This window comes from Erythranthe guttata, chromosome 12, assembly GCF_056151865.1.
Source record: "Erythranthe guttata isolate IM_541 chromosome 12, IM_541, whole genome shotgun sequence".
In the NCBI taxonomy this organism is placed as follows: Eukaryota; Viridiplantae; Streptophyta; class Magnoliopsida; order Lamiales; family Phrymaceae; genus Erythranthe; species Erythranthe guttata.
Genome location: NC_142544.1, coordinates 2,800,918 through 2,818,503, shown reverse-complemented (window position 1 = coordinate 2,818,503; position 17,586 = coordinate 2,800,918). Strand labels below are relative to the sequence as shown.

General features: G+C 32.9%; 1 protein-coding gene and 1 long non-coding RNA gene across 2 annotated transcripts; one reads left to right on the top strand and one right to left on the bottom strand.

Annotated features, from left to right (window-relative positions):
- Positions 1-7,950: 7,950 nt before the first annotated feature.
- LOC105961289 (LEAF RUST 10 DISEASE-RESISTANCE LOCUS RECEPTOR-LIKE PROTEIN KINASE-like 2.1) lies at positions 7,951-10,282 on the bottom strand. Its single transcript, XM_012985526.2, is given in 5 exon segments — positions 7,951-8,489; positions 8,492-8,956; positions 8,959-9,204; positions 9,315-9,398; positions 10,074-10,282. Coding segments are annotated over 4 exon segments (1,191 nt in total). The 5' UTR covers positions 9,397-9,398; positions 10,074-10,282; the 3' UTR covers positions 7,951-8,091.
- Positions 10,283-10,738: 456 nt separating this feature from the next.
- LOC148766220 (uncharacterized) lies at positions 10,739-11,795 on the top strand. The gene is made up of 3 exons (XR_016034949.1): positions 10,739-11,044; positions 11,135-11,317; positions 11,394-11,795. It is a non-coding gene; the product is annotated as an uncharacterized LOC148766220 (long non-coding RNA).
- Positions 11,796-17,586: the final 5,791 nt, after the last annotated feature.

Genomic DNA, 17,586 nt, shown 5'->3' with positions numbered 1-17,586 from the left:
ATTTAGGGTTGGGATATTGAAGAAATCTGCTCTAAACCATTTTTCAGAGCAGTTGACTGCATTTCTTGTTTTTTTTTTCTTTGTTTTTTTCATTTTTTTTAATTGTCTACTAATATCGTAAATATCGTATGGTATCGTGATACATCAATACATACGATATCTCGCGATATTTAACGGTATTTATCAATAGGCGATACTATGGGTGTTTTTTTTTACCAAATTGCCCTACCAACCCGTTGCCCTACCGAACCCTACCAATTTTCTACCGAAATATTTATTCCGAATTATTACCGTACCCTACCGAAATGTTTTGGTAGGGCAACGGCACTCAATATTATTAAAATGGTATATTACCCTACTGTACCGAAATATTATTCATAAATAAAATTTTATTTTAATAATTCATTTATCATATATAAAAAGTTAATATAGTATCCTAATTAACTACTATTAGTTAAAATTAATTATACTCTTTAGATATGTCAAAACTATTTTGAGTTGCTTTCATTAATAATGATATAATTGATGTTAAAAAAATTTATGTTATAATTTTATTTAAGAAATATTTTATATTGGGTAAATTAAGAACATATATTTAGAATACTAATATTTTAAAAAACTAGTTTTGTACATTTTAAACATGTATACCTTGAATTGCTTTGAAAAAATGATATTCAATTTAGACTTAAATAGTAGATAACATAAATTGGTAATTACCATTACCATACCCTACCGTACCGAACTTTTGGTATACCGAATTTCGGTATACCAAACTTTTTAGCAGGGCAATGGTAATGGATTTTATAATAGCGAAAGTTCGGTAGTGGTAGTGATTCGACGGGTTTGGTACGGTTGCCCTACCAAACCCACCCCTAGGCGATACATAACCCGAGTTGTATCGTTTTGATTGGAATCATTCCGTAACGCGATATATATCGCGGTATATATCGCGATATTAACTACCATGATTTCGTTAGTCCTATTGAAATCCTAGTATCCTTGTCTTTTCTGATTGACGAAAAAAAGAAACTCATTTCACTAATTTCTAAAGGAAAAAAAAAAGAGAGAAAAAAAAAGGTTTTTTTTCTTCTTTTTTTTTCTTTTTAAATTGTTTTATTTATTTATCTCTCTCTAAACAAGTTGTGCCGTAGGATTCACAAATTGGGTAATTGGCAGTTTGCACCCTCAAATTACATGCTTTTGGCACTTTGCACCCTTAAATTAAAACAATAGCACTTTGCACCCTCCAATTATAATTTTCTTGGCACTTTGCACCCTAGTCCACCTTTTTGCTTGAAAATTGACCTGCAACCGGTTAACATTTAAGAAGGGCTCAATATCTTTCTTATTTCTCACATCATCTTTTCTCGACTCTCTTCCGCCGCCAAACATCTTTATTCGACCCTTCACTTTTCTTCCTTAGCCACCGTGATCAGATGCTCCAAAACCCCGAACCATACTCCGTACCTTCTCTCCTCCGACGGCGTCGCGTCGTAGGCATATGCATCGCTCAGATGCTATTTCACACAAATATCTTTGTTGTAGTCGGCGGTGGGCCCCACCCCAAAGTTCTCCGGCGACATAGTCATGATTCGAGACGACAACATATGTCCAAAAAAAAAAAAAAAAAAAAAAAAAAAAAATATATATATATATATATATATATATATATATATATATATATATATATATATATATACACGAACAACAAAAATAGGATACTGCAGAAATAAAGCCTACTTTACATTTCATGTCAACCTCACTTTTATTTATTCATTTAGTTCAAGACAGCAGGGGGGAACAAGACATAAATATCGTGCAATAAATTACCTAAACCAGGCAGAGAAAGCACAAAAATCGAGCTAATTGCATAGACCCCCTGTGAAATTTTGAATGGCTAAAAACCCCCTCATGTTAAAAATATTAGCATAGACCCCCCTATATTATTTTTGACAAAGCACACTGGCCCTTATTTCGAAATTAGCAGTTGACTTACATGAAATTACTAAACTAACCCTTATATTCTTTAATAATTTATGTTCCAATAAATAAATAAAATGCAGAAAGAAAAATAAAATTATCAGCCAGGCCATCGTCTTTATCCCGCAACCCAATTCTTCCATCGAGCCCTCCGCCACCGCATCACCACAACCACGGCTGCACCACAGCCGCACCACCGCGGCATCACCACAACCACGGCCGCACCACCGCCGCATCGGCCGCACTTCCGCCGCATCACCACCACCACGGCGGCACCACCGCCGCATCACCACCTGCCTTCTGCGTTGATATTCGACGGATTTTTGTGGAATTTTTTTTTGGGTTGTTGCTGGGTTTTGCAGAAGCTCAAATCTTTCCCCTTTTTTTTTTTCTTTTTCTCGATCTGATTAAAGAGGGAGATTGAAATTTTTGGTTTATTGTATTTTGGAATTCAATTTCAAAGTGGGACGACGATGGTGGTGTTGTCGGAGATGGAGCGGCCAAGTTTTTCCAGAATTTTCATTCTTTGTTTCTTTTTCTGATTTTTTTCTTATTTTTAATATTATATTTTTTATTTTAATTGTTTAGAAATTGAAATACTAATAAAATTTGGTAGATTAGATGGAGGAAACAACTTTGGTCCTTTTTTCTTCTTTTGCAAATGGGAAGGTTATGAAGATGAATTGCTGGTTTTTGTTTGTTTTATTTATTTATTTATTTATTTTTTTTATTTGGTGAGGAGCAGATCTGGAGAGGGGAAGAAGATGATGAAGTTTTGTGAAATTATGAAAATTGCAATTTGGTTCTATGCAATTTGGAGAGAGGGCTTTTCTGAAATCAGTGGGGATTGAATTGAAAATTCTGAAAACTTCATTTTGAGCTTATGAAAAATATTTTGGGTAAATTTATAAATTTCAAAAATTGATTTAAAGGGTATTTAGGTCTTTCTCGTTCCAAAATACGAGGCCCAGTTGCATAAAGCGCGAGTGTATAACACATCGAGCTCGTAGGGTCTTTTTTGACTTTGACTATTTTTCATAGGGGGTTTTGTGCTAATATTTTTAACACGAGGGCTTTTTCAGCAATTCGAGATTACACAGGGGTGGTTTTTGCAAAAAACCCCACAAAAATCTGCCACTTCAACCCGAGCGAAGGAGAATAATTCACTGGAAATAAAGATGACACAAGGTTGTTCAGTAGATTGGCTTTTCCTCTGTACTAGGTGTAGAAAAATCTGCACAACATGATTGAATTTGATATTTTCCAAACATTTCGAGGGAGTTGTCCTGCATTTCATTCTCCGTCTTGCATGTTTCTCAGCATGTTAAAATCATCAAAATGAGATCACAGTATAACATTTATGTATTATGAATCATCAAATACACGCCACGTCAGCCTCTGAAATACACTCGCACTAGTACGAGAAAATACAATAATGTCTTTTGCGACTGCGACAGGGGCTTTCACGAGAAAGTTGAAAAGATTACCACTCCAAGATAACCTTGAACATTACAGCCTCCTATTGAGTTGGATTACCAGAGTGTGTGTGTGTTTTTTGGTTTTTTCCTTTTGACCATTTGTGTTTGCAGTACCATTGATGTTGTCCACAAAAACTGCTTTTGCTACTCTCTTAACTAACGAATTTCTATTCATGTGTATCATCAAGAGAAACCGGAAACGATAAATTAATTTGTCCTGTATATCATCAAGAAACCGCACAAGGTCAGTGGCCACTTTAATAGGTTCTCTTTTGAGAAACAAGAAAGACAAACGGGCCCCTTTTTAAATGTTACAAAACCGGTTGCAAGTCAATTTTCAAGCAAAAATGTATAGAAGGGTGCAAAGTGCCAAGAAAATTGTAATTAGAAGGTGCAAAGTGCTATTGTTTTAATTTAAGGGTGCGAAGTGCCAAAAACATGTAATTTGAGGGTGCAAACTGCCAATTACCCTTCACAAATTTGTGAGAATTTTCAATTTCTTCTTCAGTTAGCAGCTATTAAAGTGAGACGTCATTGAAATGAAGTAAATGCCCTTGAATTGGACAAATTCATGGCAAATCCGGTGAAAAATAAGCTGGAAATTGTAACTTGGAGCAAATTAAAATGCAATCGGAACAAAGAGGAGAATCTATTTTTTGCATTTGTAGCATGAAACATGTGAAAATTGAAATTTTTAGAAGGCAAAGTGGAGATAATTACACTTTTGGTCCCTATACTTGCCACCTAAAACGATTTTATCCCTTAAACTTTGAAGTTCCCGAAATAAGTCCTCAATCTTACTACATTTTGACACTTTCGGTTCGGCCGTCAACTTTCCCGGTTAACTTGGACGAAAATATCATTTGCGCCTCACGTGACGTCTAATTGGCAGTAAAAAATCCAACTGGAACACACTCAATCCATCTGGCAGTTTTTCCCAATTTTTATTTCCATATCCCTAATTCCCTTTAATTCCAAATTGAGGCCATTTAAAACAACACCAGACAATCTCCACACTTTGAATTTGGTAATTCTGCAAGTTACAATTTTGATATCATATCAAGTTGTTCTCCTCAAAATGTAATTTTGCAAATTACATTTTTCGTCCTTAAACTTTATTCCCTTTTCCGATGTTGTCCTTAAACATTTTCGAATTACAATAGTGGTCCCTAATGATGCCATTTTTTAACAAAAATGATCCACCGTTTAGTTTCTCAGTTAAGTTAACGGAAACTGCACATGTTACTCACGTGACTTCTACTTTTCACACAACAAAGAAAAGAAAGGGCTTTTAACAAGGTGCAACACGTATTGTTAAAACAAAAATACAAGAAAAAATGACTTATCAACAAGAAAAGCCAACATTTTCTCTCCATAAACCATATATGCTACATCATGACCACCACCGCCGCCTGTGACACTTGGAGGCTTTGCACAAGTCACAATTATGCCCGTTTCAAAAAAAAGAAAAAAAAGAAAAAAAAAAATTGTGATGAAAATCACCAAAAATATTGTTGTTGTCATTTCTTTTATTGAATAAATAGACCTACTTATGCCCAGCTCGAGTTTTTGAATTTCAGAATCAAAACTTGCTTTTCACCCACACTTCTACTCAAAACCCTCGATAATTGTGTTTATTGTTTAATTACGGATTATTGAGTCTATCTTTCATTTTGGTGTAGAAACAACTAATTGCGTCGGTAGGAAAGTCGAATACCTTAAGCCGTATGCCATTCTAAGATTTTAAGTTATCTAGCTCGTTTTATCTTTGGAATTAATTGCAATGCTTTGACCAATCCGGCAACTTTGTGGGTGTGTTGTCTGAAAACCCTCACGAGACACAACTCGTCATTTGGGGGTACCCAGGGGTTCAAAGGCTTGTTGCATACGCTAAATGCAATCGTGTTTCCCTACGTTAGTGGCCTAGTTTTAATTTGTTGTTTCTATTTCCTTTTTGTTTTTGTTTCGTTTTGATTTATTCGGGACGAGTAAAGATCTAAGTTTGAGGGTGTGATAAGTGTTCGTTTTGCACGATTTTTGCTTATCAAATCTTCGAGTTTTGGTCTTCGTTCGTCCGAGTTTCGGCTATATTTGTATATATTATTGCGTTTCTTGTTTTATTTATATTTTTAGGTTTTGTTAGCTATTTTTGCCGATTCGAGACGATTTTGAAAGCGAAGCCGAGAATCAAGCAAACAAGAGCACAAATTGCAATCAAGTGGATGGTGGCAGCGTTCGGTATTTTATTCATAACTTCTTCATACGACCTCCGATTGAGCTTATTAAAATGGATTTAGAAAGCCAACTGCAAGGGCTATAACTTTTGTGAAATGCAAAATTGTCAAATTCGAGCTACAAAAGGGTCAAAACAGAATTTGAAGTTATTGCAGCGACCATATCGCGATATTACCTTCCATATCGCGATATGGGAGAAAACGAAACAGAGAGCTTGCATTTTTGCCATATCGCGCGATATGCCAGTCCATATCGCGATATGGGGAGAAACGAAACAGAGAGCTTGTAATTTTACCATATCGCCCGATATTGCTGCCCATATCGCGATATGGCCTCGGGATGTGTAAAAAATATCTAAAAAGGCAAAGCTTCCTCAAGAAGCTTTGCCTTACTATAAATAGAAGCAAGCCTCATTCTTCTGCTTCTGCTTCGACTTTCTTCGGTCTTCAAACCTTCATCTCCACACCTAACTCCGGCAAATGGCGGCTCCGACCTGCCTAAAAAATGCCCCATGTATGCCCTAAAGCTAGGCTTATTCGTCAATCTACTTGGTCGTGATCGGTTGGTCGGAGTTACGATTGGGTTAAACTATTCCTTTGTTTATATATCTCTGTTTGGGAATTACTAAAGCTTTAGATTAAAAATTTATTAACATTTTTTTTTTGGAAATTGAATCGAGGAGAGTTCCAGGAAATCAAGAATTTGTTCATACAGTTAGTTTGGCAGCTAGGCCTCGCGACTCTCGCCATGTTTCTAACTTTGTATATATTGCTCATAAAAATGAAACTTCAAAAGGAAAGTGCTCAAATAATGGGTTTTTGCCATTCTCCGTTTCTTGGTAGAATTCCTTGTTCGGTGGAATCCACTATAAAAAATTAATACATGTTCGCGCACCCATGAAACTAAAGCCATACGAAGGTAAATAACGAGTATATATTTATGCACCATTAGTTTGTTTAATTTAATGTTTAAGACATCATGTGTGGTTACATTTTGAATATGTTAATGTGTTTATAAGTCAAAGAATTTAAGAGGTATACTGATTTTATGTGAGGGTCGTTGCTTTCCTTTTTATTTGAATCTCAATTATGTAATTTTCATAAAGAACAAGTGGTTGTGGTTCTTGTTAAGCGTATCTAATCTTGTCCCCGTCTTTAGGAATTTAGCTTATTCACTTCTAACTTTCCTCCTATTTCTATATGTGTGAGAGTTTCACGTCTGTCAAACTCTATTCAAATTGTAACTCTCCTGTATAAAACCACATGAATTAAATACAACTCGGTAAGTCGAATACTTTAATCTTTCTCTTGTCTTACAGTTCTTACTTGTGTTTGATGAGTGAAAGGAAAAGAACAGAAAAGAAAGAATAAAAAGTTGTATTTGGAAGGGTTGATTATGGTGTTGTTTCTCTTTTTAAATATATTTTTGTATATTTTGTTGTCTTTTATGATATGTTTTGTTTTATTTTGTTCTAGTTCATATCAAAATCACATACAAATTTTGTGTCTGAATTAACTAATTATGAGATTTACCTTGTATTTTGGGTTTAACAAGATGAAATGCGTGCTGTTAAAACTCTTTATTTTCCTGTAGTATAACATTAGAAGTCGCGTGGGTGGCACGTGCAACTTCCATCCAACTTAACTGGAAAATTAAACGGTGGACTATTTTTGTTAAAAAAATGGCATCATTAAGGACTACTATTGTAACTCAAAAATGTTTAGGGACAATATCGAAAAAGTGAGTAAAGTTTGAGGACGAAAAATGTAATTTTTCCTACAATTTTGATATCATATCAAGTTGTTTGTTTTAGCATAATTAAAAGATGAGTAGAAGCTTTGTGGTGGTGGTTTTGATTTCAGGGGGTTTACATTCGAAGGTCAGGGAGATGTGGATGAGTTGAGTCTGTGTAGGAGTGAGGGAGGATCAATGGACACCATTTTTTTCTTTTTCTAGTTTTGCAGAGGTTGATTTTCTTGTTATTTTTTTTAGAACATGTGACGGAGGAGAGTGGTGGAGAGGTGGAAGACGACGGGAGGTGATGTAGGAAATGACAGATTTTAAGTTTGGAATAAAATTAGGCATTAATTTTTGAGGAAGAGAAGATATAAGGATGAAGTGGCAGGAGTTTAGTTCCAACTCATTTTTAGGATGCCAAGTGGACGTCACGTGAGGCGCATATGACCGTTCCATCCAACTTAACAGGAAACATTGACGGCAAACCAAAACTATGAAAAAATGGTACGATTGAGGACTAATTTCCTGAACTTAAAAGTTTGAGCACTAAAATCGTTTGTGGCAAGTACATGGACCAAAAATGTAATTACCCCGATGCATTTCCATGTTAAAAACAACAAATTGAATATAGTATGTCTATATAGCACTTTCAACTGAATGTTCAATCTCTAGTCTCTACGCACGATGATAATGACGAAGAAATTCCTTGGTCTGATGGCATAGGAGAAAACAGAAATGGCTTTGGTGGAATCTGTATGGACTGAAGACTTCCTTCTAACATCTCAATAACCTTCGAAATCGGTGGCCTATCCGATGGAGTTGTTTGAATGCACCAAAATCCAATCAAAAACATTTTCCTCGATGTTTCTTCACCCTCTTTAATCTCGAGATCATCTAATTTCTTGGTAACATCAAGTATTACCTGCTCATAGATTCTGTCCGGAAAATAATTTTCGCTCGATTGAGTTGTCTCCATTTCGTCGAATTTTCTGGCTCCAGCCATTTCAAGAACCATCATTCCATAGCTATAGACATCAGATTTATGGGAAGCTCCTCCGAAATTTCTGGAGCAATATACCCAATTGTGCCTCTTGCTCCAAGCATCGATATTATACTCTGCTTCTTCTTGCACAGTTTAGCAAGCCCAAAATCTGATATTTTCGGACAGAACTCTCCGTCCAGAAGAATGTTCTGAGGCTTAATGTCGAAATGAACAATCCTTGTATTGCAACCTGTGTGCAAATATTCTAGACCTTTTGCAACACCAACACCCAGAGCAATCTTGTACAGTTGTTCCATATTCAACGGACAATCCGTATTATCAGCTGATCCGTTACTTCTGATCAAGAACTTGTCTAAAGATTTGTTGGCCATAAATTCGTAGATTAATGCTCTCTTGTCTCTATCATAGCAAAATCCCAAGAGATTGACAATATTGACATGGGAGGTTCTACTAATGCTAGCAACTTCATTTATGAACTCTTCTCCATTGCCACCCGTCTCGATCAAAACCTTGACAGCGACAGGGATTTATCGGGTAAAACACCGCCATAGACGCTACCATATCCTCCTTGACCAAGCTTGAATTTGAAAGATTTGGTTATTTTCTTGATTTCGGAATATTTGTATCTCTTTAGAGAAAGCGACCCGTGCTGGAGTAGAAGTTTTTCTATGTCTTCGTCTTTTGCATGTCTACGGCAACATGATACAATTCTTCTTTTGAGGCAACAGAGAGCTGTTGCTATTGTTATAATAATTACTGCAACGATCGTACCTGGATCATAGAGACAAAATGGGAATCAGGAGACAATTAGTTACATTACTGACAAGAAAGGAAGTAGTAAAACAGTTAAATTGAGACTAATGTTGTCGAGAAACGGTTACCATAAATTATGATGGACAAGGGGTTGGGAGCCGTTAGGGTGAACACGGGTTCAAATGTAGGACTTTGAGCAGGAGCCACCATACCTTGTCAAACAAAAATGGATCCAAATCAAGTGCGCGGCTTTAGAACATAATATAAGGACAATTACAATATTTGCACTTGTTCGATTTCCGTCTACGAATTTTTAGTCCTTAAACATGCTACAAATTTGGTTCGCCGGGTCTACTTGCGCGGTTAAAGATTTATTTGACATAATGTATAGTAAAATTGTATAGTCAATTTTTATTTGTTGAACCGTTGACTCCCACCTGAGCAATTTGGCATGTCTTACCTTGAAAACACTACTTTCACTTGTCTATAAATCACTATAAAATCTCATTATTGAAAGGTTTTGTATCTGGAAAAATAATTGAAGAAGCTACAAGGTAATATTTGTTTTCTTTTTATCCAAATAAATTAATTCTTTCCCACCCCAGGATAAAATGAAATTTATTATAATTACCATCACTATATCAGTAAGTATTATTATGTTATATAAATGTAAACTATATATTCTTTTATATAAAAAAATACAACAAAAAAAAAATGATGTGATATTGTGATTTCATTAACTAACAAATAATATAATATATAAAAAAATATATAATGCATGAAAGCATAAATCAAGAATGCACATGCATATTTGAAGTTTGAACACACAAAAAATAGGCTAAATGACATAAGTTAGAAAACAATAAAAATATTAAAAAAAAAAAAACCTGTTTTTTGGATAGCTGAAAGCTAAGCGATGAAACAACAGTTAACCAAATCTGGTGAAGGCGGCGGCTTGGCTTTTGTGCAGGTCGTCTGAAAATAAAGTCAACGAAGAACCTAACAAGGAAATGAGAGAGAACTAGATATTTGAAAATGGGCAATGAGTTGTCCAATGATCAAAAGTCAAAGCCATAAATCGAAATCTCAGCAAGTCAACGAAGAAATAATATGAAAAAAATAAATAGAAAATGAGAAATGGGTTGTTTAGTGCACACCAGATTATTGAGATGCTCACCGGGTGCATGCACACTGGGTGATTTTTAACCATCGAGGTAGTTAAATAATCACTCACTAAGTACACATACACATGAGTTTGTGTGTGATTATGTGTTGATCAACTGTTAATTAATAATCACCCAGTGTATTTCACCGGACGTAACATCAAATAAATTAAACCGTGCATACTAAAAGAAAATAAGACTATAGCGGCAAATAACCTTTGTTCATAATTGTATCATTTCCGCCATAAATGAAAAAAAGAGCTCCAACATACTTATTTCGGTCGATAAAAATTGTTTCCGACAAAATATTTTCGGAAAATGTCGATGTACCAATGCTATTCATTTTTGGGTAATTTCTTTTAGGGATTATTAGCAAGACCCCCCTCATCTAGGAAATGTAGTTAAGAAAACACCCCTTTCCAAAAATAATTAGAGAAAACCCCTTAACTAATATTCCACCTAAATACTATTTTCATAATTCCAAATTAAACTACCCTTAATTGTCCAATATGCTCTATCAAAACCCTAATTTCATTTTTTTCATTTTTCGTTCTCCTTTCTCGTGTCTAGCTTCTCTCTTCTCTGTTTTTTCTTTTTACTTTCTTTTATGTTTCCTCCCACAAATCTTCTCCCGCCGTCGCTGGAAATGAAGAAATGCTGGAAGTCTCCATGCTCCTGGGTAGTAGTAATTCAAGGTAATTTATTAAACTATTTCCAATCCTCAATTTAATTAACAACCAATTGTTTAATTCAGATGAATATTTTTATGGATTTTCAATTTCAAGGAAGATCTCTCTGTATGCTGCACTTTGGGAAGTGTCAATCAGTTTTGACTGCTTCTGGGTTGCTGTGTTCTATGCAAGATGCTTCTATTTCTTCTACGGGTTTTATGAATTTTTTGTTTATGTTTGGAAACTTGGAGTGGATTGCCTCAATTGTTTTCGATCACACACCTATCTTTCTTGGAGGTAAACGCATATATGTACATGCAGATTTTTTTCTTGCTTCTTGCTAATTAAGCTAATTTCTAGTCGGTGGGTCTAGGGCGGAGATCGAGGCATATTTTCGATGAAGTGTGGCGGAAGTCTGCGGCATATTTCGAGGCTTAATCGACTACGTTTTTGTATGAATTATTTTTTTATCTTCTTGTTAGGGATTGGTTGAATAGTGTGGTGTGGCGGCGATGTGGTGACGATGGAGAGACAAATCTAGGGTTTTTTGGTGGATCGGGCGGATGACGGTTCGGGTAGATAAATTCGCGCATGCTGGAACCTTAATCGACTACGTACATGTTCCATAGTCGATTAAGCTAATCGACTATGCTCTGATAGTCGATTAAGGTTAATCGACTCCAATTTTTAATATTTTTTTGGATTTTTTGTTTATTGATTCCAATTGTATAAATCAATTGTATATTTTTTGTTTTTGAAAATATTTAATTTTGTATGTTTTTGTAGTTGTGATTTGTTACTTTTAGTACTCAGTTCCTTAATCGACTGTGCTTCATCATAATCGATTAATATGCTTCATTGACTCCAATTTTTAATTTTTTTTGGATTTTTTTATTGATTCCAATTGTATAAATCAATTATAATCTTTGTATATTTTTTTTGTTTTTGTAAAATATAGTTGAGTTTGTATTTTTTGGGAGTTGTGATTTGTTATTTTTAGTAGTCGGTTCCTTAATCGACTATGATTCATCATAGTCGATTAATATGCCTCATAGTCAATTAATATACATGATAGAAAAGAAAAAGTTAAAAAACGAAAAAAAAAATTTAATTTAAAAAAAAAATAACAGAAAAAAAAAACGACGAAAAAAATAAATAATAAAATAATAATAATTAAAATTAAAATTAAAAATAAAAAAAAATAATGAAAAAAGAAATAATAAAATAATATTAATAATAAAATAATAATAAGAAGAAGTAAAAAAACGAAAAGACAAAAAAAAAAAAAAAAAAAAAAAAAACCATGACTGATGGGCTCATGCGCGGATAGTGGCTCATGGGCGGAAATGAGATGGCAAAAAAGGACGTAATTGGAAAATTTGGTGGCTGAAATTGGGAGTGGATTTTTCTCAAATAGTGCAAAATAGTTTGGGCCTCCCTCCATTAAAAAAAGTAATGAGGGGGTTTCCTCAAAGAGCCCATTTTTTTATCGATCATTTATCTAGTTGATCTGTGATTTATGAATTATTGTCCATTATTACTTTGAGACACACATCTGGTTATATACATTTGGTGACTGATGGAGTTAAATTATACATACTTTAAGATATATATAGGCATTTGGTGACAAAATTTATTAGAACTAAATGACAAATTCAACTAAACATTTGCTTCACATCCTTTATAAAATCCTACATCTACAACCACCGTCATTAGTCATCAAAATAAAATCTTAGATCTGCAACCACCTTCACCATAGCCGCCGCCCCGCCATAGTCATCGCCTCCCTTGTCTCCATAACCACCCCTACCGTAACCGCGACCACCACCACCGTCCCTAGCTGCCTTCATAACTACTCCCACCACACTAACAACCTCCATAGCCGCCGTCACTTACCATAGCCGCCTCTATAACAACTTCCACCATACCCACCGCCTTCATAGCCGTCGCCATCCACCATAGCCGCCTTCGTAACAACCCCACCCTACCCCCCACCTCCATAGCCACCTTCATGACCACCCACCATAACTCAGAGAGAGAGAGAGAGAGAATAAGAGAGAGAAATATATTTGGTTTGGAAATACGCAAATAGATGTTATATTTAGGGTACAAGGACAAATTATGAATAATCTTTTTTAGGGACGTGGGGCATATTATATTTTAGGGTAAATTCCACTTTTCTCCTTGTAATGTGGCTCAATATTATTTTATCCCTTTCTACTCTCAATTGCATCGATTTGCCCCTTGTACTTTGGCTCGATATCACTTTACCACCTTATACTCTCAATTGCATCGATTTGTCCCCCTGTAATTGAAAAAGTTGTCTAAAAAAATTCAAATAAATTCGAATTCGAGTGTCGAACTAAAAAATAATCAAGCTGCGAATGACGGTTAGTTCAAACAATTCTAATAACGACGAGCCCACTAATAACGAACTCTAATAGCTATGCGAGCTGCAAAGAAAGGTTAATTCAGATAATTCTAGTAATTGCCAGCTCGTCAGTATAATACCGAGCTGTAATAGATAGTTGAATTTCAAATAAGGTTTTAGTCCAAACAATTCTAGTAATGATGAGCTGTGTAAGTGAACTCGAACAAGACCGAATTAGGTAAGCAATAGATAAACACGAGCATCAATCAATAATTCTTAATTCAAACAAAATTGAGTTTCAAGAAATTATTTACACACAAAAAATCAAGCATTAAGCCACAAAATGAAACCTTGAACATGGAAAATACATTAAACGCGAGCAGTTCCACTAGTTGACCATGTTGATGATGATCCAATACAAATAGTTTTATAACTAAATAAAATTAACAAACATACACAAATTCATCAAATTCTTGTTACGAGATGATACAGCAAATCCATCAACAAACATACACAAATTCTTACTACGATAAAGCGACCGCTAGAAATAGCGGATAAATAAAAATTAAAAATTTCAACTAACTTAAATCGTCTTCTAGTAACATGATCTAAAATTTCAGCTCCATATTTGGAGTCCACACCTATCAAAACTTAGACTGGCGAATCATAAAAAGTGTTAGGGTAAATAGCAGTTAACCTCCCGTAGTTACAAGCTTTTGCAGATGGTCCCTTGTGCTTGTATTATCAGCACATGACCTCCTTGTGGTTGATAGGGTAGTTTCTGTTAGTTTTTCCGTCAAAACTCAACCGCATGTGTCAAACGTCAAAGTATTTTTTTAGCAGATGACCCTCTTGTGCTTTCATTTTTTCTATCATTTTTGCGGATGAACCCTTGAAGTTTGAGACGGGCGGTTAAGTTTGACGGAAAACTAACGGATCGGAAGCTACTCCCTATAAATCACAAAGGGGTTATGTGCTGATATTACAAGCATAAGGGGTCATCTGCAAAAGTTTGTAACCACAGGGGTTTAAGTGCTATTTACCCAAAGTTCTAATTAAAAAGAATAAATTGCGAATCTCGTAAAATCTGTTTTTTACTCTTTCTAATATTAGTTAGGCTTATGGATTGACGAGACTCGCTTGATTTGAGATTTGCCATTGGAAAGTCTAGTTGGATTCGTTGGATCGATCAGTCTTAACTTTCAATACTTTAATTATTTACATCTAAGCCGAATAAGAGTTAATTGCACATAAACCCCTGTGTAATCTTAAATTACTAAGAAATCCCTTGTGTTAAAACATTATCAAGACCCCCTCCCCTATGTTATATTTTACAAAGCACACCGCCCCTTTTTCGTTTTTTCATGTTGACTTAGATGAAATGACAAAATTACTCATAATTCAAAATAAAACAATATAAAAATATTCAACCCAAAAAATAAAAAAAATGAATCGCTCAAAAAAATTAAAAATTGAAAACAAAATCCGAAAAGAAAAAAAGAGAGGATAATGTACAGTTGCTTCATCTTTCCCGTCAAACCAATACACCACCCACTCCCTCCCCTTACCCCCACCCCAAACCCGAATCCAACATGTTTCTATCAAATTCCTCAAATGGTGCATCCACCGCCACACACGTCAGAGAGCTACTGTCTACTAGCAATTTAAAAGCTCCGCGGTGGCGACGGTGGTGGATATGGACGTCGTCAGGGAGGTGGTTATGGGGGCGGACGTGGTGGAGGCGGGTATGATGGTGACTGTGGCTCTCTTCCTGTGATGTTTTTCATTGAGGAAGACATCGAGCTGGTGTGAAGATGGTTGCCGGCTGGAGTGACGTTTGTGGTTTGATTTGGGAAGATGGCCTTTCTGGAAATGGGAAGGATCGAATTGCAAAATTTAAAAACTTCATTTTGGGGCATAGAATTATGGGGTGAATTTATAATTTTGAAAATGTATAATTTAAAGGGTATTTTCGTCTTTTGGGGTCAAAAATACACTCTCAGTCGCACAACCCGCGCGTGCAGCACACGATAGGCTGTTAGGGACCTTATTGCCTTTGATTAATTTTCATATTCTTGCCAATTTTTTTAATATAAGTGCTTTTTCTGCAATTCGAGATTACTCAGGGGTGATTTTTGCAAAAAAACCATCAAAATAAAGATATCGGTAATTTCAAAAGTCAAGGACAACATATCCTATTTATTCACTATTGGTTATGATGAGAGAACTTCAACACGAAAAATGCGTAACAACTAACAAGTATATGCAATCCTCTATATTACTGTATGGGATTAAATTCTAAACGGATGGACTATTAATGGGACATAATCGGATCCCACTCAACATGCTACACGTGTACAAATTAATGGAATTGGGTTTTTTATTTTTGGGTTTATGTCTCTCCTTTTTATTAGAGAAGTTGCGGTTAAATATGTTTCTAATTATTTCTCTTGTTTTTTATCCTTTATTTTATTTCTTATTTACTTTTATCCTCCAAATTGACTTTTTCCCTTATAAATCCTGTTACATACTCTTCGACTTCTTCGGACCTACCCGGTGATAAATATTGAGTGAGTTTTCTGCTGCTACATGGACTTTTTGGCATTGTAAAATATATTCCCCCACATGGGTTAACCTTTAGGGGTTTTAGAAAAATACATAAAGAAGACACACCCGATGTTTTTCACCGGATGTAGGATCGAAGGAGCCCATGCTCTTCCCTATTATGTATCAATATAGCATATTATTATTATTATTATTATTATTATTATTATTATTATTATTATTATTATTATTATTATTATTATTATTATTATTATTATTATTATTATTATTATTATTATTATTATTATTATTATTATTATTATTATTATTATTATTATTATTATTATTATTATTATTATTATTATTATTATTATTATTATTATTATTATTATTATTATTATTATTATTATTATTATTATTATTATTATTATTATTATTATTATTATTATTATTATTATTATTATTATTATTATTATTATTATTATTATTATTATTATTATTATTATTATTATTATTATTATTATTATTATTATTATTATTATTATTATTATTATTATTATTATTATTATTATTATTATTATTATTATTATTATTATTATTATTATTATTATTATTATTATTATTATTATTATTATTATTATTATTATTATTATTATTATTATTATTATTATTATTATTATTATTATTATTATTATTATTATTATTATTATTATTATTATTATTATTATTATTATTATTATTATTATTATTATTATTATTATTATTATTATTATTATTATTATTATTATTATTATTATTATTATTATTATTATTATTATTATTATTATTATTATTATTATTATTATTATTATTATTATTATTATTATTATTATTATTATTATTATTATTATTATTATTATTATTATTATTATTATTATTATTATTATTATTATTATTATTATTATTATTATTATTATTATTATTATTATTATTATTATTATTATTATTATTATTATTATTATTATTATTATTATTATTATTATTATTATTATTATTATTATTATTATTATTATTATTATTATTATTATTATTATTATTATTATTATTATTATTATTATTATTATTATTATTATTATTATTATTATTATTATTATTATTATTATTATTATTATTATTATTATTATTATTATTATTATTATTATTATTATTATTATTATTATTATTATTATTATTATTATTATTATTATTATTATTATTATTATTATTATTATTATTATTATTATTATTATTATTATTATTATTATTATTATTATTCACTAGAGATAATTTGTTTATGCATAGATAAGTATAATAATGAAAATCATTTAAAACTCCTCTTAAAAGTCATTTAATTTGACAATTTGTATTAATAATATCCACGTGTCTTTCAATTATTAGCATCCGTTTTTCTTCCATAGGCGGACCATCCGGTCCAAATGCGCACCCTTACTGTATATACTAGAGAGAGAGTGTCAACAATGTGGACCTACTTATAATATATTTTAAAAGCTGATAAGCTGTTACATCTTATTTTTAGAATTAATTTTTAAAATATTTTTCTAATAAACTTATTTGCTAGATTTTTACACATTATAAGACCTTAAATCAAAAGGTGGGGGTATATGTACTTAAA